The 25,779-nt window shown below is 39.5% G+C and overlaps 1 protein-coding gene across 8 annotated transcripts in view; it reads left to right on the top strand.

Annotated features, from left to right (window-relative positions):
• Nucleotides 1-25,779, top strand: part of TRAF3IP1 (TRAF3 interacting protein 1) — an 86,636-nt gene that overhangs the window by 14,737 nt on the left and 46,120 nt on the right. For 4 of the 8 annotated variants that reach the window (XM_043505759.1, XM_043505763.1, XM_038421612.2 and 1 more), the window contains exons 6-9: nucleotides 1,973-2,047; nucleotides 8,285-8,360; nucleotides 15,249-15,350; nucleotides 20,743-20,763. In XM_043505759.1, the coding sequence (XP_043361694.1) occupies nucleotides 1,973-2,047; nucleotides 8,285-8,360; nucleotides 15,249-15,350; nucleotides 20,743-20,763 (274 nt within the window). The remainder of the gene's footprint in view (nucleotides 1-1,972; nucleotides 2,048-8,284; nucleotides 8,361-15,248; nucleotides 15,351-20,742; nucleotides 20,764-25,779) is intronic. The other 4 variants (XM_043505760.1, XM_043505764.1, XM_038421613.2 and 1 more) reach the window with 2 other exon arrangements.

Here is a 25,779-nt window from a genome sequence, read left to right as displayed (position 1 = left end):
CGCATTCTGCCATATATTTCATGTTATAGGAGCCTCAGATGATGACTCAGCACGTGGTGTTCATTTTAAGAACACTTTCACTGCAGATTTCACAAAATGCAAAGAAGGTACCAATGTGAGATTTCTAAAGATAGTTATAGCACTTGACCCAAGGTTTAGGAATCTGAAGTGCCTTCCAAAATCTGAGAGGCATGACATGTGGAGCATGCTCTCAGAAGTCTTAAAAGAGCAATACTCTGATGCGAAAACTAGAGAACCCAAACCACCAAAAAAGAAAGCTGCTTTGGATGGTTATTGAGCAGAACCCATGATCAGCATGGGTGCATGTCCCCTGGAATGGTGGTTGAAGAAGGAAGGGGCATATGAATCTTTAGCGCATCTGACACATAAATATCTTGCAACACCAGCTACAACAGTGCTATGAGAATACAATGTCACCTGAAAGTGAGAACTGGCAAACAAGAAGTGTGCAGCATTTTCTCCTGCAAATATAAACAAACGTGTTTATCTGAGCCATTGATTGAACAAGAAGTACGACTGAGTGGACTTGCAGGCTCTAAAATTTTACATTGTTTTATTTTTGAATGCAGTTACTTTGGTACATAATTCAACATTTGTAAGTTCCACTTTCATGATAAAGAGATTGCACTACAGTACTTGCATTAGGTGAATTAAAGAAATACTATTTCTTTTGTTTTTTACAGTTCAAATACTTTAATCAAAAATAAAGTGAACTGTATAAATTGCTGTACACTTTGTATTCTGTGTTGTAATTGAAATCAATATATTTGAAAACGTAGAAAACATCCACAAATATTTAAATAAATGGTATTCTGTTATTGTTTAACAGTGTGATTAATTGCGATTAATTTGTTTAATCACTTGACAGCCCTAATTAAAAGATTAGAAAACATACCTCATAGTGATAAGATCAATCTATTTAGCACTTAACAAAGAGACGGTTAAGAGGTGACTTGATTACAGTCTATAAGTACCTACATGGGAACAAATATTTAAAAATGGACTCTTCAATCTAGCAGAGAAAGGTATAATATGATCCAGTGAATGGAAGTTGAAGCTAGACAAATTCAGACTGGAAATAAGGTGCACATATTTAACAATGAGGGTAACTAACCATTGGAACAATTTATCAAGGGTCGTGGTGGATTCTTCCTCAGTGGCAACTTTTAAATCAAGATTAGTTTTTTTTTTCTAAAAAATCTGCTCTAGGAATTAATTCGGGGAAATCCTCTGGCCTGTCTTCTATAAGAGCTCAGGTGATCACAGTGGTCATATTTGGCCTTGGAATCTCTGAATCTGTAATGGATCACACGCTTGTTAATTCTCTCTCAGACAAGGGACATATTCCCAGTCATTACTCCCTAAAAAGAAAAGGAGTACTTGTGGCACCTTAGAGACTAACAAATTTATTTGAGCATAAGCTTTCGTGAGCTACAGCTCGCTTCATCGGATGCATTCGGTGGAAAAATTTGCACCGAATGCATCCGATGAAGTGAGCTGTAGTTCACGAAAGCTTATGCTCAAATAAATTTGTTAGTCTCTAAGGTGCCACAAGTACTCCTTTTCTTTTTGCGAATACAGACCAACATGGCTGCTACTCTGAAACCAGTCATTACTCCCTGTATGTAGTCTTCTCTTGTCTAGAACTCGTAACTGTCTTAAGATCCATCTCGTCATTGTCTTTCACTTCATCACTCAAGCTGTGGCTTTCTGGATGCTGGGTCCTGCTAACTTTCTCTAAATCTTTCCTAGCTTCTGTTTCTCTTCTGCTGCTTGCCATTTGCCAGTAGTGACTCCAGATTAGGGGACATCTGAAGTGTGAGGACAGGTTAATTTTTGTGTGTGAGAAGATAATTTACAGGTACATGTCTGTAAGGTGGCTTAATGTAGGTCATTCATTTATATTAAGTATCTCAGTGGTTGTGTATATATAGCAGCTGTGTCTCTTCAGTCCACAGGAGCTGAGGATACTTTAACTAAGAAAACAGAGAGATCTAAAGACACCAAGACTGAGCCAGATAAAGAGGTAAGTATTGCAAAGCGATACAAAAGCTCTATCAAGCTGGCTATTTAAAGTGTCACATTTTAGAATATATTAACTCATATTGAGCTCCGGGAGTCTGCAGTGGAACTGGAACAATTTTTACAGTGTGGGGGCTGAGAGCCATTGAACCAAAGTGTAAACTCTGTATATAATGGAAACCACTTTAAGGCAGGGGGCCCTAGTTCCAGCACTTATGGGAGTCTGTCATCTGAGGATTGCTGTGATTTTAAAAAAAAAAAAAAAATTGGTTTAGGTTAGTATAAAGTTGCAGGATGCTAAATCAGGTATATTAAGGCAGTGTTTTTCAAACCATGGGTCGCGGCATGTAAGGCACTGGGTCGCCTTGCTCTGGTCAGCAGCACCGATCGGGTCGTCAAAAGTCCCATCGGCGGTACTACCCAGCTAAGGCAGGCTAGTGCCTACCTATTCCAACACCGCGCTGCGCCCCGGTCTACCCCACCACACCCCTGGCTCATCGTCCCAATCTCTTTGCCCAGCCAGTCCCTGTTTTCTCTCCCCACACTCCAGATCTGTTTCCACTCCTGGCTCCCAGTCATTTTCTCTTTCCCCTCCCACCGTTAGTCTGAGTTTTACCAGGCTTCTTGTCCCAATCTACTCCTTTCCCTTTATGTGGTCTGGCTCCTGTCCCATGGCATTCAAGTCAGGCACCTTCCTGTTCCTTTCTGACTGAGCACCAGCTGAGGGGTAATGAAAGTGCAGGAGAGACAGGCTCCCTGCTCTCCGTTCTGATGCCTGCAGTGTTTCAAACTGAATGGTTTGAATACTACATTTAAGAAAGCTTTGTTCATTTTAGAAGTCTGTCTTAACACATTTAATGTATATTAAAGCTGTCACTTAGGCCTCAATTTGTTAACCGTGCTTGTTTGAGATTAGAGTTCTAGACTAGATTTTGTGTGTGCTTCTCTCTTTTCAGAATTTTAATATTCCTCTTGCTGTTTATCCCCAGAAGTCTGAGTACTGGGCAAATTCCTTCAAATTCTTGCGTATTCTTTATTAGTGAAAATCTGTTCTGTCGCCAGCAAGTGGTGATGTCCTGGAATCCATAATACATTTTCTAAAATGAAAGTAAATCTAGTCTGAGCAGAAACAAACAGGAAGCATTTGGATAATATCTAGCAGGCAATCTTCAGTGTCTATTGGAAGATGGATGCCTGCTGGTTATTGCTTATCACCTTGCTTGTGATCAGAGAAAGTAAAATTGTGTTTTGTATGCTCTTGGTCCAGACTAAGTGAGTAGTTTTGTTCTCAAGTGGGCCTTTCCATAGCATGACTGACTTTTTAGATCATAAAGACAATTTGGAGACTTGTGACAAAAGCGGGGGACTCAGGCCTTAGGCAGACCTTCTGAAGCATATGGTGCTGTTTATGGGGAAAGTGACTACAGAAGATGGATAGGTATGTCAGTTAACCGTAAGGCAAAACACATTGAAAAGTCTGTCCTGGTTTACAGATGACTGTTGAAACTTTTGGCAGTAGCATTTTCAAATATCCTCTCATTTTTGGCCACATTTATAGCGTCTGTTGTTTATTGCTGCACAAGCTATGTTGCTCTGGAACTGATCATTTGGATCATCCTTTAAGTCGCATCTAATAATGTTCTTTCAGAGGAGAATTTCTACTTGGAGATGTTCTGGAATATATATTAAAACAGTTTTACTGAATCAAAGAAAGCATAGCTGCTCTGAGAGACAAAGGCAGTAGTTCCACAAAGCTTTGGGAGTTTTCCATAAATATTAAAGTTCCAAAAGATTATCTTTTGATGACTTGTGGCACCTTAGAGACTAACAAATTTATTTGAGCATAAGCTTTCGTGAGCTACAGCTCACTTCATTGGATGCATTCAGTGGAAAATGCATCCGATGAAGTGAGCTGTAGCTCATGAAAGCTTATGCTCAAATAAATTTGTTGGTCTCTAAGGTGCCACAAGTTCTCCTTTTCTTTTTGCGAATACAGACTAACATGGCTGCTACTCTGAAGCCTATCTTTTGATGTCACTTTTCATGCTCCATTCATATAATGAAAGTCATACATTAAAGTATACAATTTACCAGCCAAAATTCTCTGTCCTAGGACATTCCTTTGTGGCTGAAGGGGTTAGCTAGCATTAGCCAAAGTTGTTGGGACATTTCTTTACAGACTACAGGCCTCAGGTTAGTAGGAACAAATAAGAGATTGATATTTCCAAGTAAGTCATACCATCAAAATCACACAAGTTGTAAGGACCTTGACAAATATAGATCTTTGTCTGTTGCTGTCATGCATCTCAAATGGTCAGTAAATGGTGGCTGTTATTAAACAAAACTTTGATTCAGAATAATGACAACTGTTTTAGAAGCAAATAATGGGAATATAAAAGGTTGGAGAGAGATTCAGGGAACTCTCCAAGGGAGATAGTAGCTCTCAGTGCATTGGAAATGAGCTTATTTCAAGTGTTTACTGTTCACTTAACACAGCAGTACCTTCATTGAGAGAATGTGCCAAATGCTTTATATTGATATGCAGACATGAGCAAAGCCTGGGTCTATATTTAAAAAACAAGCATAGCAATGTTGTTCTAATTAGGGTAGCAATACCCTTTGGAGGATTCTAGGGTAATGGGTGAATTAGAATTACTCCCAAGAATAGGAATGCTGAAGGGTTGTTTTTTTTAATGTAGTGCCCAGTCTATTGGACTTGATGATTGATAGAGAGAGAAGGGTATAACAAACTGCTGATACCTTACAATACATGTATGAGTTGTATACCCTTTCTGTTGAGTCGGAGATGCATTTTACCATAATGTCCAGTGAGAAATATGAGAAGTCCAGTTAATAGACATTGGTCCAATTTATATCCCCATGAGACCCTGAATACTAGGGTGCAAACACTAACTTCTCTTCCTCCCAGGTTATAAAGGCATATTCTCAGTATGTTACTTTTGTCCTTGAGTTCCCAGTTAACTACTTAGCCTTCAGACCACCTGAGTATAAAATCACTGAGCCAGTGATTGGATCTTGAACACATCTTGTGTCCAGCAGTGTTCTAACCTCTGCCATGCCATTACTTTTGGCATGAGTCTTTTGTATGTCATGGTGACTTGTGAGGGCAGTGGAGCTCAGCGGAAGGGCTGTGGACATTGACAAAGGATTTTCATAATGTGTCTGCATTAAATGTCTTGTTAATGCAGTGGTTGAACAGCATTGCCCATGTGGATCAGAAGAGGGATTTAAAAGCAAAAGTGGCAATCTCTCCGGAGCATATTCTCCTCTTTATCTGCTAGATTTCCAACGATCAGCATTACTTTTGTGCCTCTTACCACATATATACAGCTATCGAAGGGGTGTAGCTGCTGATAAGGCCTGAGTAGTAGATTTAGATGTAGCACACACCTTTTTTAACCTTCCCAAACAAATACAAGTAAGACCTCACAAAATTTGCAAGTATTTGTACTTACTACTTGGGCGAAGTCTTAAATTAATTTTTCCAGACTAGTTTCAAATTGACTATAAAGTAAAAACTGTTGTAATGACTCCATTATTGACTGCTCTTTAAGGTCTCAGAGCCTCTGAATTTGTAAGAGAACAGAATTAACATACTTTTTTTTTTTTAAATCTCCCTTTGGAAAAAGTCAGATTGTAAATATGTGGTCTTTCTGTTTTTGTATATTACCATAGAGATAAAAATTAGCTATTATTTTGCATCTGTTGCCATGGTGCATGTGTTGTACAAAAATGTAAAACCATGCTTTCAGTCCCTACCTGACACAAATAAATCACTAAACCAGCTCTGTTAGAAGCCTCTCCACCTATTCTCAACTTCTTCCCCACCTGTGCTAATAAGTGCATCACCAAAAGTCACAAGAATGCTTGGCCAGACCAGATGTGCCCCAAAGGCTCTCAACCCAGATTTTGCTGGAATGCTGGGTTTTATTTTGCCTCTTGCATAATGTTATGAATGTAAAAAGATGGTAGTAATTAAAATAAACTACTTCATTATTACCTTCACTTTTGTTTGTAGTAGTTTCCTTTTGCAGTAAAATTCAATACTTCCTAAAGGGTGAAACCAAAACATTTCCTATCTTGCTATAGGTAAAATAACTGCAAAAATCTAATTGAATAAATGTTTATCAAAACCAGTTGCTTTATTCAATATCACCTGTTGTTCATTTTGTATTGACTTTTCTGACTGTAATATCTGTATGTTCTTGTTTTATTTCAAGTCTTCTGAAATTCTGAAGGCAGAGGTATGCACCTTACTATTTTTGAGTGGCTCAAACTAGTTGTTAAATCTGACTTGCCCGTAGATTGCTTGCTTGTCCATAGGATGCCTGTAGGGACTAATGGCTCCTGGAAAGAGGTGAAACAATCACATAATTGCAACCACCATTTAAAAATAATTATTTTTCAGTTTTGTGTTTAGGACAAAATCAGTAAGTTCTCTCTACTGTCTGTATTCTTAACTCCCATTGTGCTCATGAACATTACTAGCACATAATGGGGAAAATATACCCTCTAAATGCAAATTTACAGACCCTCCTCTAGCCTGTAGTCTTTGCCTTCTTAATATTAACAGTGTCTCAAATTATTATCAAAGGTGTGCACTGTCTCCGTGCTTTCTTAGAAATTGATTCTAGCATTGTTGTGAATAGGAATATACAGTAGTTTGGTAAGCATACTTTTCCTTTCTTCTATATTTCATTTTACTTCATATATGTCTTTTATGGTAAGTGTTTTCCTTAACGCATGGGTAGGGGTTCTATAGCCATGTATTTAAGTTATCACAGATGTAAGAAATATTGTTGTGTGCTGTTTAGCTTAGAGCAATGTTCAGATTTGAGGGCATATTGAAGGATTTTTTAATAACCATATAGAAATGATCAAGATACGAGTCTCATTCATATTATGAGAATATGCATTGTCAGTAGGGTTGGCAGTTATTCTTGGATGTAAAACACATGGGTTGTTAATTCATAGAAGCATTCAAAAATCAGATGGGGAGGAAATCCTGAGAGGTGCTAAACATATTTCAGGATTTGGACAAAGATGCTGAGATATATAAAGGGACAGCGAATATAGCAGTGGTTCTCAAACTTTTGTACTGGTGACCCCTTTCACATAGCAAGCCTCTGAGTGCAACCCCCCACCTTATAAATTAAAAACCACTTTTTAATATACTTAACACCATTATAAATGCTGAAGGCGAAGCAGTGTTTGGGGTGGAGGCTGACAGCTCGCGACCCCCATGTAATAACCTCACAACCCCCGAGGGGTCCCAATCCCCAGTTTGAGGACCCCTGGAATATGGGAAAAATAAAACTGCATTCTATAAATAACTAGTATGCTCTCACCTCATACTGTTCAATTTTGGTCACTACATCTTAAAAATGATGTAGACAAAATAGGAAAGTTCTGTAAAAGGGCACTGAAACTGATTAGAGGTATGGTGGATGACATTAATAATGAATGGTTTAGTGAAAGCTACTGGGTGTTCTGTTCCCTCTGTGCCATGCTATAAGAACAAGGGAGCAATGGTTAAATGACGAGCTAATCTCCATCATTGGGCTCATCATTCAACCTGCAAATGAGCAGAAGTCTTCTCAGCAAATTCAAAGACAGCTTTTTTTTTTTTGAGCGGGGGATATGACAAAATAGTACTTGTCTGAAGACCTGTCTTTTTCCACTCTATCCCACATTTGGCTTTGGAGTGAATTTTTATATGGTATGATCTCCCCTCCCCTGCCTGAATCTTCTGCTAGAGTGGAAGGAAACTACCTTATACCCCATGTACAGAGACCTTCTTTGGGGCAGTTGAGCCCCATCTAGTGTATCTGCTGCAGCAGTGGGAGTAGGAGGCCCCTAGGGCACCCACTCCTACAGTGGCTCACTTCCCCCAGGTTGCCTTAACAGCAGTGATAATCAGCACTCCTATCACTCCAAGACCAGCAGTGACACTGGAACAGTCTTTCTGCAGACTGGGGAGACCTTTCTGCATTGGGTACGCTTAGCTCACATTTGTGAGGTTATCTCTCAAAACCGTGAAGGCTAAAAACTTAATTTGCTTTAAAACAAAAAAAGTAAGAAATTGCATTAATCTACGAAAGTTTCCTGCTTGCTAGCCCTTATTTTATTAATATATGTATGTGGATCTGTCTATATGAATGAAATCTAACTTGCATTAATGTGGGGTGGTTTTTTTGTTTTTGTTTTTTGTTTTTTTAAGAGTGAAAGTCCTGCAAGAATACCAAGGCAGTCTTTAACAAAGGGACCCAGGCAACGAGTCAAACCTGGAGCAGAAGGTAACTGTAAAGCATTTTTCTTTGTATATTAAATATGCTTGAGAGATAAATAAGAATATCATAAATTTATAAAGTATTTTTGTTTACTATTTTATGCACAAAACATGTATTTATAAATCCAAATGGCAATTTTTGCATAGATTGAGTGAGTAGATATATCTACCCAATTTAGCATGCAAAACAAAAACACCCAAAACAAACCCCCCAGAAAAGCTGTGCATGCAAAATTGAAGGCACAGACTTAGGGGCTGAGGTTGAAAGTTTGGTATGGTTTATTAGATCATGACCTATGATCTCTAGGAAGTCTGGAAACTTTTTATTTTTTTCTGTCACAAAGGATGCTGCTTGATGCTCCATAAGCTATCAGGACTAGACAAATATTTCCTTTAAAACTCTGTATAAGTGTATGTGTGGGGTGTGCACATGCTATGGCATTGCTGAAAAATGGACAGCTTGTATGTATAGCTAAGTATCTAGAATTTCCCTTTCAATATGAAATGCTTGAGGGCAAAAGATTTTGAAAGACTTAAACTTGAAATACTTGAAAAATTATAGGATGCCCTTCACCATGGTATCTGAGTGCCTTTGCAAAGATCTCAATAATGAGACAAAACACGATGCTTCCCTGCAACTTTTAAACTGATCACTTGACTAGGAACCCAGCATTTCATAATTTTATCAGTTGGTAAGACCTAGGCATAGAAATGTATCTTAAAACTCTTTCTGAGAGCACCCAGGGTCATATTTACATTTATTTTGGGAGAGAGCAAATTCCAGAAGTGTGGGCCTGCAGTTAAGAGTGTCCTTTCTCCAATACCTACAAGTTTTCACTTCCAGAACATGGAGTTCCAGATTTGTGCATGGAAATTAGTTAGGTGCTTTTTTGGCAATGACAAGGCGGTTCATAAAATGAATTGAGCATAATCCATAGAAGCCAATAACTTAATTTCACCTTGCAGTAATTTGATAGACAGCCCAGAAAGTAGAAGACAGGTTTGATATGCTTTTATGAGTTCACCAGATTCAGAAGATGGTTGGATGAATTCTGGACTAGATAGGATTTTTGCGGTGGCTTTTGCTTACAATTTCAGTTCTGAGAGGTGCAGAAGCATTGGTGACTGTAACACAACCCATATCTGACAGGATGGGGATCAATGTAATCTGCAAGTCTAGCAATATTGAGGAGTCAAATAGGATCACTAGACTGCAGATGAGGTTGATTAGGGAAGATGCTCCCAATTATTGGAATGGATACCTTTAGATAGGTGCTCAAAGTGCTTCCTCAAACTCTCTGCATAAAACCAGGCTTGTCCAGATTGAGTTTCAGCTATCTTTTTTTCATCCTGCCTTGGGGCTTGTCTAGGGGGTCTGAGTTGGAGAAGGATAGGGTGCTAGGTGTTGTCAGTACACTGCTGACTTTGTAGCCCCTATTGTTTCCCATAATGGCTTCACCTAGAAGTTGAGGAATAAAAAGTGGGATGGTACTGAACATTGTGGGATACCACTTCTGTGAACCTCTGATTAGGAGGAGCTAGTCGCTTATTTACTCTCTGGAAATGATCAGAAAGGAACAAGCAGGTCAATCTGAGGCAATTCTGTGCCTGGCAGCTGTCCATTTCCCTGAGAAGATGAGAAGGAGTGAGGGGAGTACAGCAGCAACGGGATGTGGTTTGGAATTGTGGCAGGATTATGGAGAATGCTGTTGCACCATTGACTGCACCTTGGGCTTTCCTTGGTTTTAATATCTCTGCATGCATTATGCTCAGAAGCAAGGTGCTATCTGGAGTTTCCCAGTTTTAGTGGAATTGAAGTAGAGCTTCAATGGATACCATCATATTTTTGACATTTGTGTATTATTTTGTCATTTGATTAAATACAAATACTAGCAAATGGCCAGTATTCAGAAACACATCTAATCTGAATCAAAAAATTTTCACGTTGCTAGCGTGGATAGGCCGTGCTGTTGTGGCATATGCAGGAAGAAGCTAGATCTCGGTGTCACAGACGCTTGACCTATACTAAACCAGTTTAAACCGAAGTTTAGAAAGCCATGTATTTCTCGTTTCTGTTCCTTTCCTCATTTTTGCCGGTTCTTGTTCCCAAAGTGGCTGTTGTCATGGATGTCAAATGTCTTCTCTGTCAGAACTTTTGTGCTCTGAAATCACAGTATTCAATGATCAGTTTAATGCTGTGATCTTAGAAAAACCTAAGAAATACTCTTACTTTGAAAATAAATCACATTGTTTAAGGCACATCCATTACTGCAGAAGTGGGCACCAGCATTAGGAAAGAGTATTAGTACACCATCAGATTCTTAGCATACATGCTTGAATGGTTGTGTTCACATTGTCATCTTCTGAGTGTTACATGGAGAGTCACAGTGCTGTGAAGGAAAGGAAGCTGTAGCAAACAACTGTACGCTTATTGAGACATTTGATATTCCACCTTTATCTCATTTCAAACATGATTTTTAAGTGAAATGTAGTACCATAATGACTGAAAATTAACTGTGTATACCAAGGTGAATCATATGGAAAAAAGAAAACTAGGTTCCTATCAATATTAGAAAATTACTTCTGTGCCATCTCCAAAAACAAAAAAAGCCCCATGGATAAATCAAGAAGAAAATCTTCTAAGAGACTCTCCTGAGTTTCCTGCTTTAGTGTAATGTTGGGATCAAGTGTAGCTAATCAAACTTTTGCTATGATTTGGGTTCATACTTAACTTGTTAACGAGAAAAAAAATGAGTACAAATGAAAAGTGTCTACTTTGACAGCATGCAAACTGAAGGCATCTGTAGGACAGATACAGATGGGGCAAGCAGCAACGTAAGCCTTTTTCTTGCCACCCTGCCAGCATACCACGACTGTATTTGAAAAGATCAGTAAGTAAAGATGTAGTTGTCTCCCAAGTTTCAGTCCTTGGCCTTTGTCCTGAGACTGTCCAAGTTATCAGTTGTGGCAATGGTTCTGTGATGGCCACACTTGCCCATTAGGAAGTGGACTGAGACCACCGATGTATTCATATGAATAGGCAATTTAAGTTATTGGATGGAGATCCCTTTGAATTTCTACAGACCATAGCAGACTTGAGCCTGATACCAACTCTTCATCTCTGTTGCCACATTCTCCTTCTAAGAATTTCTCTTTATCATCTTTGACCATGTTTAAGTGAAGATTTTAGTCTTTAGTTAATTCTAGCTACGCCTAGGAACAGCTGTCCTATACTTTGCAAAAATGTAACGTATCTTGTTTATCTTTTAAGGTTCTTCATTCCAGCTGATTAGGTCATCACCTGTAGTTAGTAAGTGCATTAGATACGGTATTTGTGCACCAATTGAATCTATAACATTTCTTTTAAAATATCCTAAATGCTTATCTCATAACTTTCATGTCAGGAAGAAAGGAATCTAAAAACAGTGCAGCTAGTGTGTCAACTGAAAAAAAGCTTAGCCCTTCATATATGAAAGCCAGGAAGGACACTATAGTGAAACAGCTAGGTAAGAAGCAAACCTGTCCATTAACCATGTCTCATGTTTTGGTACTTTAGTTGGCGTTTCCATATTCTATGCTTTTCCCCCCTTTACTTTGTTCATTTTAGCTGTTTAATATGGATCATACTTTTCTCATTTTTGAACACTTTAAAGATTTAACACTATTCACATTGGTTGCAGCAGCAATAATTCTGATTTTTACATTAATTTAGACACTTGCGCTGATTTTTAAAAGGTGAATTTTCACTTTCTTCCTCTACCTGGTTTTTAAAAAGGTAAGAAATACTGCTGAGAAAGACTTACAGTTTAGGCAAATGAGATGTTTAGTTCTCCACATCCCTTAGTCTTAGCCTGGAACATTCCTGCTATTCCAGCTTTTGTGCAGATTGCTAATCATAGTGTACCATTCAAACCACTTTGTGTACAGGACTCAAATCCCCTATGTTCAGAAACTGATCCCAAGCTAGTTTGGTTCCAAGGTGTGTCAGGTGAAAAGCTAATATGTTAAATCAGATCATGGGTACAATTCTGAAAAGTACTTAGGCACCTGGTAGGATTTCCAAAAGTGCCCACGTGCCTTAGACCCATTCATTTCCTGTGTTAATGCCTGTTGCAAATTCTTTTGTGGCTGTTGGAAGTTTGTCAGGGGGCTCAGTGCTTTGAATGTTAAATCTAAAAGAAATAATGCCGGGAAGAAAAGATGCTTGCACTACAAATAGACCTGCAAATGTAGTCGTGTTAATAAAACTGAAATGGAAACTACAGAAACCTTTCCAGCTTAATGAATACTCTCTAATTATAACCGATGATACCATATTTGCCCATCCTTATTATTAAGAATAATTTTTCAATATTGCCATTTTAAATTTTTTTAATTATCCTGTGTAGTTAAACATTAAATCTACTGTCATTCAAGTTGGTGTTGAGCTATTTTCACTGTTGTGGCATGTCTTGTAGTAAAACTAATTGTATAGCAATGCAAATATTACGTTAATCCGTAAATTATATGTTGAAGTTGTCAGTGATTTTTAAATAACTCCTGCCATTAAATCAGTTGTGATTTTTGGTCTATAATTGTCTTTAACAGAGCATGTGAACAGCTTTCCTTTTAAAAGAATGAATATGTTTGTTTTATAACATTATTTCACTAAAGCATTTAGTCCTTCTGTAAAGAAAATATTAATTTTTGTGCAAGTGTTAGGAGTAGATTACTTACAAGATTTAAAGCCTCTTTGCCTGTGTATCCATGTCAAAAGTAAAATGTTTATAAAATAATATAGAAATGCATGCTTTATATTGGGAGAGCAGGAAAGAGGAAAGCTTGTGAATTTTACATTAAAAACATTTGTGAAATGTCAGTGGATCCACAGCCATATCTGCATGATCATCTAGAGTGTCATCTTGCCTACCCAGAAGGCAGCAAAAGCACTCCACCTTTGTGATTTGTAAATCTGAAGAATAAACGTATGGTAGGATGCTCTTGACAACCAAGATGCGTGCTGGGTAGCTTGTGAACACATTACATAATGCAGCAACTGATTTTGAAATGTTTGGGATTATGTCCCTGATGTGTGTAGTACATATCTCATTGTAAACTATTTTATGTCAGGAAGAAAGGAAGCTAGTAAAACTGCCACTAGTGTCTTGGTTGAGAAAGCAGCTAGTATATTAAAAGAGAAACCTGAGTCAGTCACTACAATGCAAGAGCCAGGTAAGAGAAAACCGTGCTTGGTATGTCATAGCTGAATAGGGTTTAATAACGTTTTATTAAACACTCCTGCAATAGCAGTGTCTTCATTGTCTACCTTTCTAGCTAGTTGATGTAATATAGGAATTACTATACCAGATTAGCTCAGTGGTCCATATAGTCCAGTATTCTGTTTCTGACAGTTGTTACTAGCAGATGCTTCAAAGGAATGTGCTAGAAATCCTCTAGTGGACAATTATGAACTAACCTGTCAACGAGATATATTTATTCCTAAAACCATTATTGGTTGGCTTATACTCTGATGTATGAGGGTTCATATCCTTTGTGCGTGTAAATATTCTTTTCTAATATACCTGGATGTTTTCACCATCCATACAAATGTCTATTCCGTTTTTGATTCTTACTAAGCTCTTGGCCTCATGGATAGCTTATGTCAGCGATTGTGGTGGTCCAAATTTGTAACAGTTTTAAATTTGTTGCCTTTCCTTTTCTGTGAATGTCCCTGTCTTTTTTTTTCTGATGAGCAAAGCTAAATAAGAGCACCTGATTTACCTTCTCTCTACTATTCATTACATTGTGTACCTCTATTGTGTCCCCTCTTGTTTCTCCTCTAAACAGTCCTAGTCTTTCCAATCTCTCCTTACACTAGTCTTTCCATGTTTTTAATCTTTTTCATCGCCTATCTCTGGACCCATTCTACTTCTGCTGTAGTTTTTGGGGCAAGGGTGACAACTGAACACATTATTCCAGCGAAGGCATACCATTAATTTATATAATGGTATTATAATACTTCTAGTATTATTTTCTGTCCTATTTTTTATATGTCCTAACAGTTGGTTTGCTTTTTTGACCATGGATGCTCAATGCGCAGAGGTTTCATTGAGCTGGCCACAGTGATGCCCTACCTCGTTTTTCAAAATGGTTACAGTTAATTTAGCACCCAGCAATGTGCATGAGTAGTTCATATTATTCTTTCTGATATGAATTATCTTGCATTTGTTAAGTGTCCTTTCATTATACATACACCTAGGAAAATAGTTTAAGGTAGTGGGCATATGAAATCTCTTCCATTGTTTTAGCATGGACTGTACCAAAATAATTGTACTTCTACGTAGCATTAAAAAGTTGGACAATAACCATGGATTTAGGCATTTTGTTAAGTGATTAATTTCAAATTGTACAGTGAACATATTGCATATTTTGGAAGTAGTTACTTGATAACACTTACAATTTTATTACTGAATACTGTGTAATGGAAAGTTATTGGAACTGAATCAGTCAGTTATTTGCCATATAATTCAGAAAGCATACTTTAGTAACTGCTTAGGTTTTACTAGGTAAATACAGTTTCATTTAACTACTTACCCTGCTAGTAAATAATACTATATATTTGGAAACTGCTCCTGAATAGAATAAACTTTCTTGTGTTTGTAACTTACATAGTTCAGTCTTTTGCTTCTTGGGATGAAAAACTTGCTGTGGTGGGTTGTTTTTTTTTTGTACTTCATTAATTATGTGAAAAGCCATTGTAAATTTGTAACTTTCCTTATTTGCACTCAAGATAATTCATTAAACCAGAGTAATCTTTAAACAGGTAATTAAGTGGATTAAATATTTAGCACAGCAATTTATTCTAAACTTTTATTATATCACTAATTTCTTCTTCTTGTAAATTCTTTTACGCTAGGAATAGTGGAAACGAATAGTCCTGCAGATAGCGTTTCAGATGAAAAAGCAGCTAGCATATTGCATGCAAAAGCTGAACCCAGACCTGCAATAAAACACCAAGGTAAGAAGAATAAAACCTTGTTCATTACCTCAGAATTCCTTATTTGGGTCCATGCTTCTAAGTACATCTAAGAAGTTAAATTGTGGTGTGTTCTGCCTAATTTAGATGCTACCCTATAATTTAATCTCACCCTGTAACTATTAGTGAACTTCATAGTTCAGAAATCATACCTCTCCTAGTAAGGTCTTTACTCCCTACTGAAACACAATGCCTTTCAAGTCAAAACTTGAAGATAGGTGATGGTACTCTAATGAGTGGTAGAGATGAGCCACTCCACATCTATTATCTAGTTGTATTCATGAATAATGCAAAAATAGATTTGAGACCCTTGTTAGACATCCTAAAGCTTTATTTTCTGGTCTATTTTTATTATATGTGTCCTTCCTATGGTGACCAAGCAACTATTGTTTTTCTCCCCACAAACTAAACTTTGTTGCTGGCATGCTGTGAGGGGGATACAAACAATGCTGAAAGGGAGAGGGAAGTATGGTAACAGACTACATTGTTGTTGCACTTGCACTCTAATGCAGACAGAACTGTCAAAAGAAGCAATCAGCATGCTCCCTTATGTCCGAGGAGAGACAGGCCAGCTGCACCCCGTCTTGATGACTGTTCCCATCCCAGAATTGAGTGATTGCAGGATGTCCCCATTTGTTCAAGTGGTTGGGTTTCCTCCTGCATATCTACAGACTATTGCAGCCTGCTAACCCTGTACAAGATTTTAGAGCAAATTCCATCTCCTCATCCTTGTTTCACCATTTTAAAAATTCACTTAGTTCCTGAGGATTACAATATAAGAATACCTAATTAAAAGGGTAAGTAGATACTGTAACCAAATTAAAATTTAGAAACAAATCAAGAATGCAGGCTAAAAGCCTGTAGATACTCAGGGGGAAACCGTACCTCATCGTCCCTATAGATGTCAACAAGCATTACTGGCCATGTATGGTTTCCTTAATTGATCAGCCATGGCTAAATTCGAGGAGCAGGTGCCCGAGGCCTCGTGTGAGAAGTTCTAGGCATTTGTTTCAGAGGACTGTTTAGTTGCCACAACATCTCTGAAATCCTCCATTGATGATGCAGTTACTGGGGTCAGGGCCATGACTTTAGCAGTAACCATGAGGAGGGCTTCTTGGTCACAAAACTCTGAGATCGCTCTAAATGTCCAGCAAGCCATAAAGGACTAGCCCTTTGACAGCTGAGACTTGTTTTCGAACAGGTCGGATGACACTTTGCACTTCTTCAAGGATTCCAGGGATACTTTGTGGTCCTTGGGAGTGTTCATGCCGTCGGCACAAAGATGCCCTAAGGGTTGTGCAATATCGCCCGCAACGTTCCTTTGCGCAGCCTTTGCCCCTGAAACAATGGGACTGGCCTAGAAAGAGAGGGATAGATCCCACAAGAGAAAGGAGACCACAGGTGGGATAAAACCTAGTCTTGACCTTCGTGGCCTCAACAAATTCATCAAGTACATGAGACTCCACGTGGTCACTCTATCGGCTGTCCTCCCTGTGCTAGTCTCAGAATGACTAGTTTGTTGGTCTGGACTTTCAGAATGGGTACTTTCTTGTGGGCATTCTGTTGAGCCACAGGAAGTTTCTGTGTTTCGTAGTAGGAAAATGCTACTTTCAACATACGGTTCTCCTGTTCAGCCTTTCTTTTGCCCCCCTAAGTCTTCACCAAATGTCTGGTGGTGGTCATGGAATATATCAGGAGGAAGGGAATCCACATCTTCTTGTATCTCAACAACTGGTGGTTGAAGGGTGGCTCCAGATGTTTTCGCCCACATCAATATCATGTTGCATTTGCTTGACCGTCTGGGACTCATTTTAGACACCGCAGAATCAATCATGGCTCCTACTCAAAAAGTCGAGTTTATTATGACCATGTTAGACTCCACGAGGTTGAGAGCATTCCTGCTGACCGACCTCTTCCAAGCAATTCAATGTCTGCTTCAGTCTGCAATCCCAGCCGTCCACAACAGTTTGCATGTGCCTGAGCTTGTTGCGCCACATGTCTGCCTGCACACAGGTGGCCCAGTTCGCCAGGTTGCACCTTCTGCCCCTTTCAGATATGGCTTAGGAGAGTTTACTGCTCTGTCCTTGCATCCTCTGGACAGGTTGGTTCACCTCCCTCCACCAGTCCTAGATTCCCTTCACTGGTGGGAGTCCCCACACAATGTGTGCCGGGGTCCCCTTTGCTCAGCCCTCTGACCAAGTCAGTGGTTACTGACACGTCCCTTCTGGGTTGGGGTGCGCATTAGGACTCATTGCGGGTGTAGGGCCTGCTGTCAGAATAGGAAGCCTTCATCCATATCAATGTGCTGGAACTTTGGACTTACCACAAAGCATGTTGATCCTTGCAGACCTGCATCAGACATTCAGTGGTTCACATACTCGGACCATACCACCACGATGTACTATGTGAATAAGCAAGGGGGGAGCATTCCAGTTTACTCTATCTGGAAGCGATCAATTTGTGACAGTTTTGCATCAAGGAAGACATCACTAGAACAACAGCCCAGTTGTCGGGGGTGAAAAATCCTCTTGAGAACCATCTCAGTAGAGTTTTTCCCCTGAGCCATAAGTGGTCCCTGGAGGAGAGTGTTCTCTGGGTCATCTTTGCAACATGTGGCACCCCTGTAATCGACTGTTTGCAATGAGGGGAAACAAAGTGTCGCCTATTCTACTCCCAGGGTGGCCTCAGTCTGGGCTCCCTCTCTGATGCCTTCCACTGCAGCTGGCAGTTGGCTCTTTATGCTCCCCCCCCTCCATTCTGGTCATCCAACAGGTCATCCTCAAACTCCAGGTGGATCAGGCCAAGCTCATACTCTTCTCAGCCATGCTGGAGCAACAGTGCTGGTTCTCATACCTCCTTGCTCTGCCAGTTGATATCAATTCCTCTCTGTCCCAGTCTGCTTGCTCAGGACCATGGGATCCATCATGTGATCAGCTCCCTGCACCTTAGTTGTGCTGCTACATGGCTGAATGAAGAGGAGCAGCAGCGCTCTGCGGCTGTCCAAGAAGTCCTACTCAATCATAGGAAGTTCTCCACTAGAATTGCCTACTTAGCCAATATCTAATAGGAAATCTTACTTGAGCTCTACTGAGAGAAATTTCTATTGTTGTAAAGGGAGTTTAGGTTAAATGATCCCTTTGATGGCAATGGTTAGTTTCTTAAATTTTGCTAATTGGCGATAGGTTGGCTTAGATGTATGGTCACATGGGATATTCAGTACCTTTTCAGTTTACTTTAGAAATTCTTTAGGAGTTACCATTCAGAGATCATTAATCTATTCCACCCAGATAATCACAGTGGAATTCAAGGCAGATGTCTGTGTCACTGCATTAGGCCCCCTTCAGATCTCCATACAGTGTCTTTGCAGGCATTCACATTTGCAGCAACAGTTTATAAGAATTGAACATAGCTTTCCTTATAATATATGTAGTGCTTTAAAGGGTTTATAGGGTGCTTGTGATGACTGCTTCTAAATATTCTAATCTCTGAATTTTTCTTTGCATCTTTCATTTGTTAGTGTAATTGTGGATTATGCTACATTTATGTCGAAGTGAGGCAACTCCGTATAGTCTGGTCAGCTGAAAGCTTCAGGAGTTTCTTGTTTTTCATTAAAATTGTTTCAGCCCATGATTAAGACACTAATATGTGTTCTGCATAATAACTACAGCATCATAGGATAGACTGGTTTCAGAGTAGCAGCCATGTTGGTCTGTATTCGCAAAAAGAAAAGGAGTACTTGTGGCATCTTAGAGACTAACAAATTTATTAGAGCATAAGCTTTCGTGAGCTACAGCTCACTTCATCGGATGCATTTGGTGGAAAAAACAGAGGGGAGATTGATGTACACACACAGAGAACATGAAACAATGGGTTTATCATACACACTGTAAGGAGAGTGATCACTTAAGATAAGCCATCACCAGCAGTAGCGGGGGGAAAGGAGGAAAACCTTTCATGGTGACAAGCAAGGTAGGCTATTTCCTGCAGTTAACAAGAATATCTGAGGAACAGTGGGGGGTGGGGTGGGGGGGAGATAACATGGGGAAATAGTTTTACTTTGTGTAATGACTCATCCATTCCCAGTCTCTATTCAAGCCTAAGTTAATTGTATCCAGTTTGCAAATTAATTCCAATTCAGCAGTCTCTCGTTGGAGTCTGTTTTTGAAGCTTTTTTGTTGAAGGATAGCCACTCTTAGGTCTGTAATCGAGTGACCAGAGAGATTGAAGTGTTCTCCAACTGGTCTGATTTGTGTCCATTCATTCTTTTATGTAGAGACTGTCCAGTTTGCCCAATGTACATGGCAGAGGGGCATTGCTGGCACATGTTGGCATATATCACATTGGTAGATGCGCAGGTGAACGAGCCTCTGATAGTGTGGCTGATGTGATTAGGCCCTATGATGGTGTCCCCTGAATAGATATGTGGACAGAGTTGGCAACGGGCTTTGTTGCAAGGATAGGTTCCTGGGTTAGTGGTTCTGTTGTGTGGTGTGTGGTTGCTGGTGAGTATTTGCTTCAGATTGGGGGGGCTGTCTGTAAGCAAGGACTGGTCTGTCTCCCAAGATCTGGGAGAGTGATGGGTCGTCCTTCAGGATAGGTTGTAGATCCTTGATGATGTGTTGGAGAGGTTTTAGTTGAGGGCTGAAGGTGATGGCTAGTGGCGTTCTGTTATTTTCTTTGTTGGGCCTGTCCTGTAGTAGGTGACTTCTGGGTACTCTTCTGGCTCTGTCAATCTGTTTCTTCACTTCAGCAGGTGGGTATTGTAGTTGTAGTTGCATGCTAGAGATCTTGTAGGTGTTTGTCTCTGTCTGAGGGGTTGGAGCAAATGCGGTTATATCGTAGAGCTTGGCTGTAGACAATGGATCGAGTGGTATGATCTGGATGAAAGCTAGAGGCATGTAGGTAGGAATAGCGGTCAGTAGGTTTCCGATATAGGGTGGTGTTTATGTGACCATCGCTTATTAGCACCATAGTGTCCAGGAAGTGGATCTCTTGTGTGGACTGAGGTTGATGGTGGGATGGAAACTGTTGAAATCATGGTGGAATTGCTCAAGGGCTTTTTTTCCATGGGTCCAGATGATGAAGATGTCATCAATGTAGCGCAAGTAGAGTAGGGGCATTAGGAGACGAGAGCTGAGGAAGCGTTGTTCTAAGTCAGCCATAAAAATGTTGGCATACTATAGGATAGACTGTGATTCTATACCTGGAGTACTCCACTATATTATTTGCTCTTCGTGGTAATGATTCAATCCCTTTGTGGGTTGTAGTTTTCTGTAGTTCTGTTTTAGTGCTAGATGTCTAACTTGATCATTATTTTCTCTAGCAAGATATAGAATCTCTTATCTGAAGATTGATAAATGTTTTATTTTTTCAGGAGAATCTGCCAGTGATGCAGGTATGGTAAGGATTACATTGAGATATAAATAGCACTCTCAAAATACCTATCCACAGTTAAAATTAAATTCGTCGTAGTAGTATTACATAATTTTTATAGTTTTAAGTGTATTTTTTATGCTTACACCAGTATACATTAAATAACGTTTAATTTATAAACAAAAATGAAATATAAAATTTCTGTTTTCACACTTAAATTTTTTATTCAAGTAGTTCTAAGTCAAAAATAATAAAAAGTTACTCTAGGAGTTGGTCTGTATTTAGGGCTAAGTGGTGTTTCTGTATGTTTATTTTTTTAAATTACAACTGCTTTATTTATTTTATTTTGAGAATAAGCAGACACTGCATGGAACTTGCCTTGCAAAATACTGTAGGTAGTTATTTCACCATCTACTTCAGTGGCATTTCCATCTTCCACTTTCCTAATGTCAGTACAAGTTTAGAAAGACATTGGTCTCTCTCCTCTCCCCCACCCCCATTTATGTGTTTATGGCTTCAATTTATGTTAAAGGTGATCTGCAAAATTTACTTCCCCAAATAGCATGGGATGGATAATTCTGCTAGTAACTGACTGTAAATATGCCTTTTAGACAAATGAAATATACCAACTCTTTAAAGTCATTGGTATTTTGCTGTGATGTTCCACAGTCTGTTATGCTGTGATGTTGCAGCTACCATTTCCCCCTGTTGTACTTAGGAACCCAGAAGAGTTCACTAAAGTGAAGTTTTATATGTAATACGGTTTTCATCTCCCAGGTTAAATAATATTTTAAAGACTCTGTAATTGCTCCATATAATAGCCATGCCATTTTCCTGGCTACTTTTAGGCCAACTCTGTACTCCAGCAGAGTTTATTGGTAGCTGTTATATCAAAGAGGGATGCATTTTGAGAGATCTGGTTTCCTTCTGTTGCTAACTTGAGTACAGCTGATTTTCGTTTTAAAGGCTAAATTCAGTTAGCAGCCTGCACTCCTTGCTTAATTTTAAAGTCTTGCAGGGAACTTTTTAATGGGAGTTGGGTGTGCTTGGAGGCAAGGAAAAACCATGCACACACTTCTCCCCCAAAGTTAGAAAAAAATCATGATGCCAAGTGATGGCTTTACAGTGTGAATAGTAAAACTGTGCCATTAATAAACCAAATAGAACACATTAAAAAGAAAAGGAGTACTTGTGGCACATTGGCACCCTGACAGCAGGATTGACTGGCTATATAGACTCCCTCCGCAGGCCCTACACTCCCAGCACTTCCAGCTATCTTCGAGATGCCAGTGACTTCCTGAGGAAACTACAATCCATCGGTGATCTTCCTGAAAACACCATCCTGGCCACTATGGATGTAGAAGCCCTCTACACTAACATTCCACATAAAGATGGACTACAAGCCGTCAGGAACAGTATCCCCGATAATGTCACGGCAAACCTGGTGGCTGATCTTTGTGACTTTGTCCTCACCCATAATTATTTCCCATTTGGGGACAATGTGTACCTTCAGATCAGGAGCACTGCTATGGGTACCCGCATGGCCCCACGGTATGCCAACTTTTTTATGGCTGACTTAGAACAACGCTTCCTCAGCTCTCGTCCCCTAATTCCCCTACTCTACTTGTGCTACACTGATGACATCTTTGTCATCTGGACCCATGGAAAAGAAGCCCTTGAGGAATTCCACCATGATTTTAACAATTTCCATCCCACCATCAACCTCAGCCTGGACCAGTCCACACAAGAGATCCACTTCCTGGATACTACAGTGCTAATAAGCGATGGTCACATAAACACCACCCTATACCAGAAACCTACTGACCGCTATTCCTACCTATATGCCTACAGCTTTCATCCAGACCACACCACACGATCCATTGTCTACAGCCAAGCTCTGCGATACAACCGCATTTGCTCCAACCCCTCAGACAGAGACAAACACCTACAAGATCTCTATCATGCATTCCTACAACTACAATACCCACCTGCTGAAGTGAAGAAACAGATTGACAGAGCCAGAAAAGTACCCAGAAGTCACCTACTACAGGACAGGCCCAACAAAGAAGAAAACAGAACGCCACTAGCCATCACCTTCAGCCCCCAACTAAAACCTCTCCAACACATCACCATCAAGGATCTACAACCTATTCTGAAGGCTGACCCATCACTCTCTCAGATCTTGGGAGACAGGCCAGTCCTTGCTTACAGACAGCCCCCCAACCTGAAGCAAATACTCACCAGCAACCACACAACAGAACCACTAACCCAGGAACCTATCCTTGCAACAAAGCCCGTTGCCAACTCTGTCCACATATCTATTCAGGGGATACCATCATAGGGCCTAATCACATCAGCCACACTATCAGAGGCTCGTTCACCTGCGCATCTACCAATGTGATATATGCCATCATGTGCCAGCAATGCCCCTCTGCCATGTACATTGGTCAAACTGAACAGTCTCTATGTAAAAGAATAAATGGACACAAATCAGATGTCAAGAATTAGGACATTCAAAAACCAGTCAGAGAACACTTCAGTCTCTTTGGTCACTCGATTACAGACCTAAAAGTTGCAATTCTTCAACAAAAAAAAAGCTTCAAAAACAGACTCCAACGAGAGACTGCTGAATTGGAATTAATTTGGAAACTGGATACAATTAACTTAGGCTTGAATAGAGACTGGGAGTGGATGGGTCATTACACAAAGTAAAACTATTTCCCCATGTTTATTCCCCCTCCACCTCCCACTGTTCCTCAGATGTTCTTGTCAACTGCTGGAAATGGCCCACCTTGATTATCATTACAATTACCCCACTCTCCTGCTGGTAATAGCTCACCTTAAGTGATCACTCTCTCTTGTTATAGTGTGTATGGTAACACCCATTGTTTCATGTTCTCCATGTATATAAATCTCCTCACTGTATTTTCCACTGAATGCATCCGATGAAGTGAGCTGTAGTTCACGAAAGCTTATGCTCAAATAAATTTGTTAGTCTCCAAGGTGCCACAAGTACTCCTTTTCTTTTTGTGAATACAGACTAACATGGCTGCTACTCTGAAATCTATCATTAAAAAGAAAAAAGCCTGACCTTCACACTAATCATAACAAAGCACTCTGAGTTAAGGCTGCTAAATAGTCCTTAATTCAATCTCATTTAATCTAAATCTTCTCTAAAGCTCCATCACTGTAGTCTCTAAGTAGCTTAGCATTGTGCATATGCGCAGTCTCTCAATCAGTGGATCTTAATGCATACTGTCATGTGCTTTACTAAGAAATTACTTCCTACTTTTATAAGCAACATGTGGTGTTCTTCATTCGTATGGGATAGAAAAATATTATGCCTATTTTATATATGAGGAAACTGAGAAACGGGAAGGCTTACATGATTTGCGAGGGCCACACAAAGCCCGTCACAGAGTCAGCAATGAGAATCAGAAAACCTGGTTCTTAGTTCAGTGAGTTAACATTTAAGCTATCTGTCCTCCCTTCCTTAAGGGTGATATGGCTTGTTAACTCCTAATTTCTTTATTTATTAGTTTGTACTATCAACTTTAATGTTAAAGTAGCATTTTTGTACATTAAATGTGTTCATGCCTATTCTTTTACTCTAACAAAGTAAATTATGTACAGAGTCAGTAGACTATGTATTCAAAATGCCTGGGTGCTGCATTAAGTTAAAATTAACTTTAAAAAATCCTTACTATCTTATTTGTCAATTAAAAAAGAAAGGGGATGTCTTACTGGTAATAAATGAATTGTTCAGGGGTCTGGGTAAAAATAAAAAATGTAAGAAAACTGAACAAATGATATCCCAGTCAGCGAAGTACTTAAACATGTGAGTAGCCCATTGACTGCAATGGTGGCACACATGCTCAAAGTTAGGCATATGCATAAATACCTTGATGACTCAGAGCCTGGTTTACTAGGATGGAGCCATTCTTCGGAGGTATCAGAACTAAAGTTTATGGGGGCAGAAGACAAACTTCTTATAGAGGGTTAGTCTTCTCTTAGAGCACTATCTGAACAAATCAAAACTAAATAGGAAAAGTCATTAAATATCTGTTTATACAAATTTTTAAGATTGGTTGTAAGGGTATTGAATGCTTTCTGTCTCTAATATTGTTTTTTCTAAATTTTTATGTTTACTTATAAAAAAATATCCACAGAAATACGGTTGCAAAGCCTGAGGAATTGTTTATATCCTGCTAACCTGCACAGTTATTTGTCAGAGAAAATAGAAAAAGAAATAGATAAATTCATGGAGGAAAGGTCCATCAATGGCTATTAGCCAGGATGGGCAGGGATGGAGTCCCGAGCCTCTGTTTGACAGTAGCTGGGAATGGATCACTTGATGATTACCTGTTCTGCTCATTCCCTCTGGAGGACCTGGCATCTGCCACTGTTGGAAGACACAATGCTGGTCTAGATGGACCTTTGGTCTGACCCGTAGGGCCGTTCTTATGTCTATTTAAACTCGGAATGAAAAAGACAGATTCAGAAGACAATCTTCATAAGTTTAGCATGAGGAAATGTTGAGATTCCCTTTGACCAAACTAGTTTTGTATTCCATTCAAGGGTGGGGGTGGGGGATCAGTTGTATTTTATTAGAGTAATCTTTATAATATGTGGCATCAACAGTACTGAGATCATAATCATGTAACTATAACTAAACAAGAATTGGAAACACTAACTAATTGGAAATGCTAACAGCATTTTGGGATGTATAAGTAGGGGCATTGCCAGCAGATCAAGGGATGTGATTGTTCCCCTCTATTTGACATTGGTGAGGCCTCATCTGGAGTACTGTGTCCAGTTTTGGGCCCCACACTACAAGAAGGAGGTGGAAAAATTGGAAAGCATCCAGTGGAGGGCAACAAAAATGATTAGGAGACTGGAACACATGACTTATGAGGAGAGGCTGAAGGAACTGGGATTGTTTAGTCTGCGGAAGAGAAGAGTGAGGGGGGATTTGATAGCTGCTTTCAACTACCTGAAAGGGGGTTCCAAAGAGGATGGATCTAGACTGTTCTCAGTG

Source organism: Dermochelys coriacea, chromosome 11, assembly GCF_009764565.3.
Source record: "Dermochelys coriacea isolate rDerCor1 chromosome 11, rDerCor1.pri.v4, whole genome shotgun sequence".
NCBI lineage: Eukaryota > Metazoa > Chordata > Testudines > Dermochelyidae > Dermochelys > Dermochelys coriacea.
The sequence above is the reverse complement of the archived record's forward strand: the minus strand, read 5'-3'. Positions and strand labels throughout refer to the sequence as shown.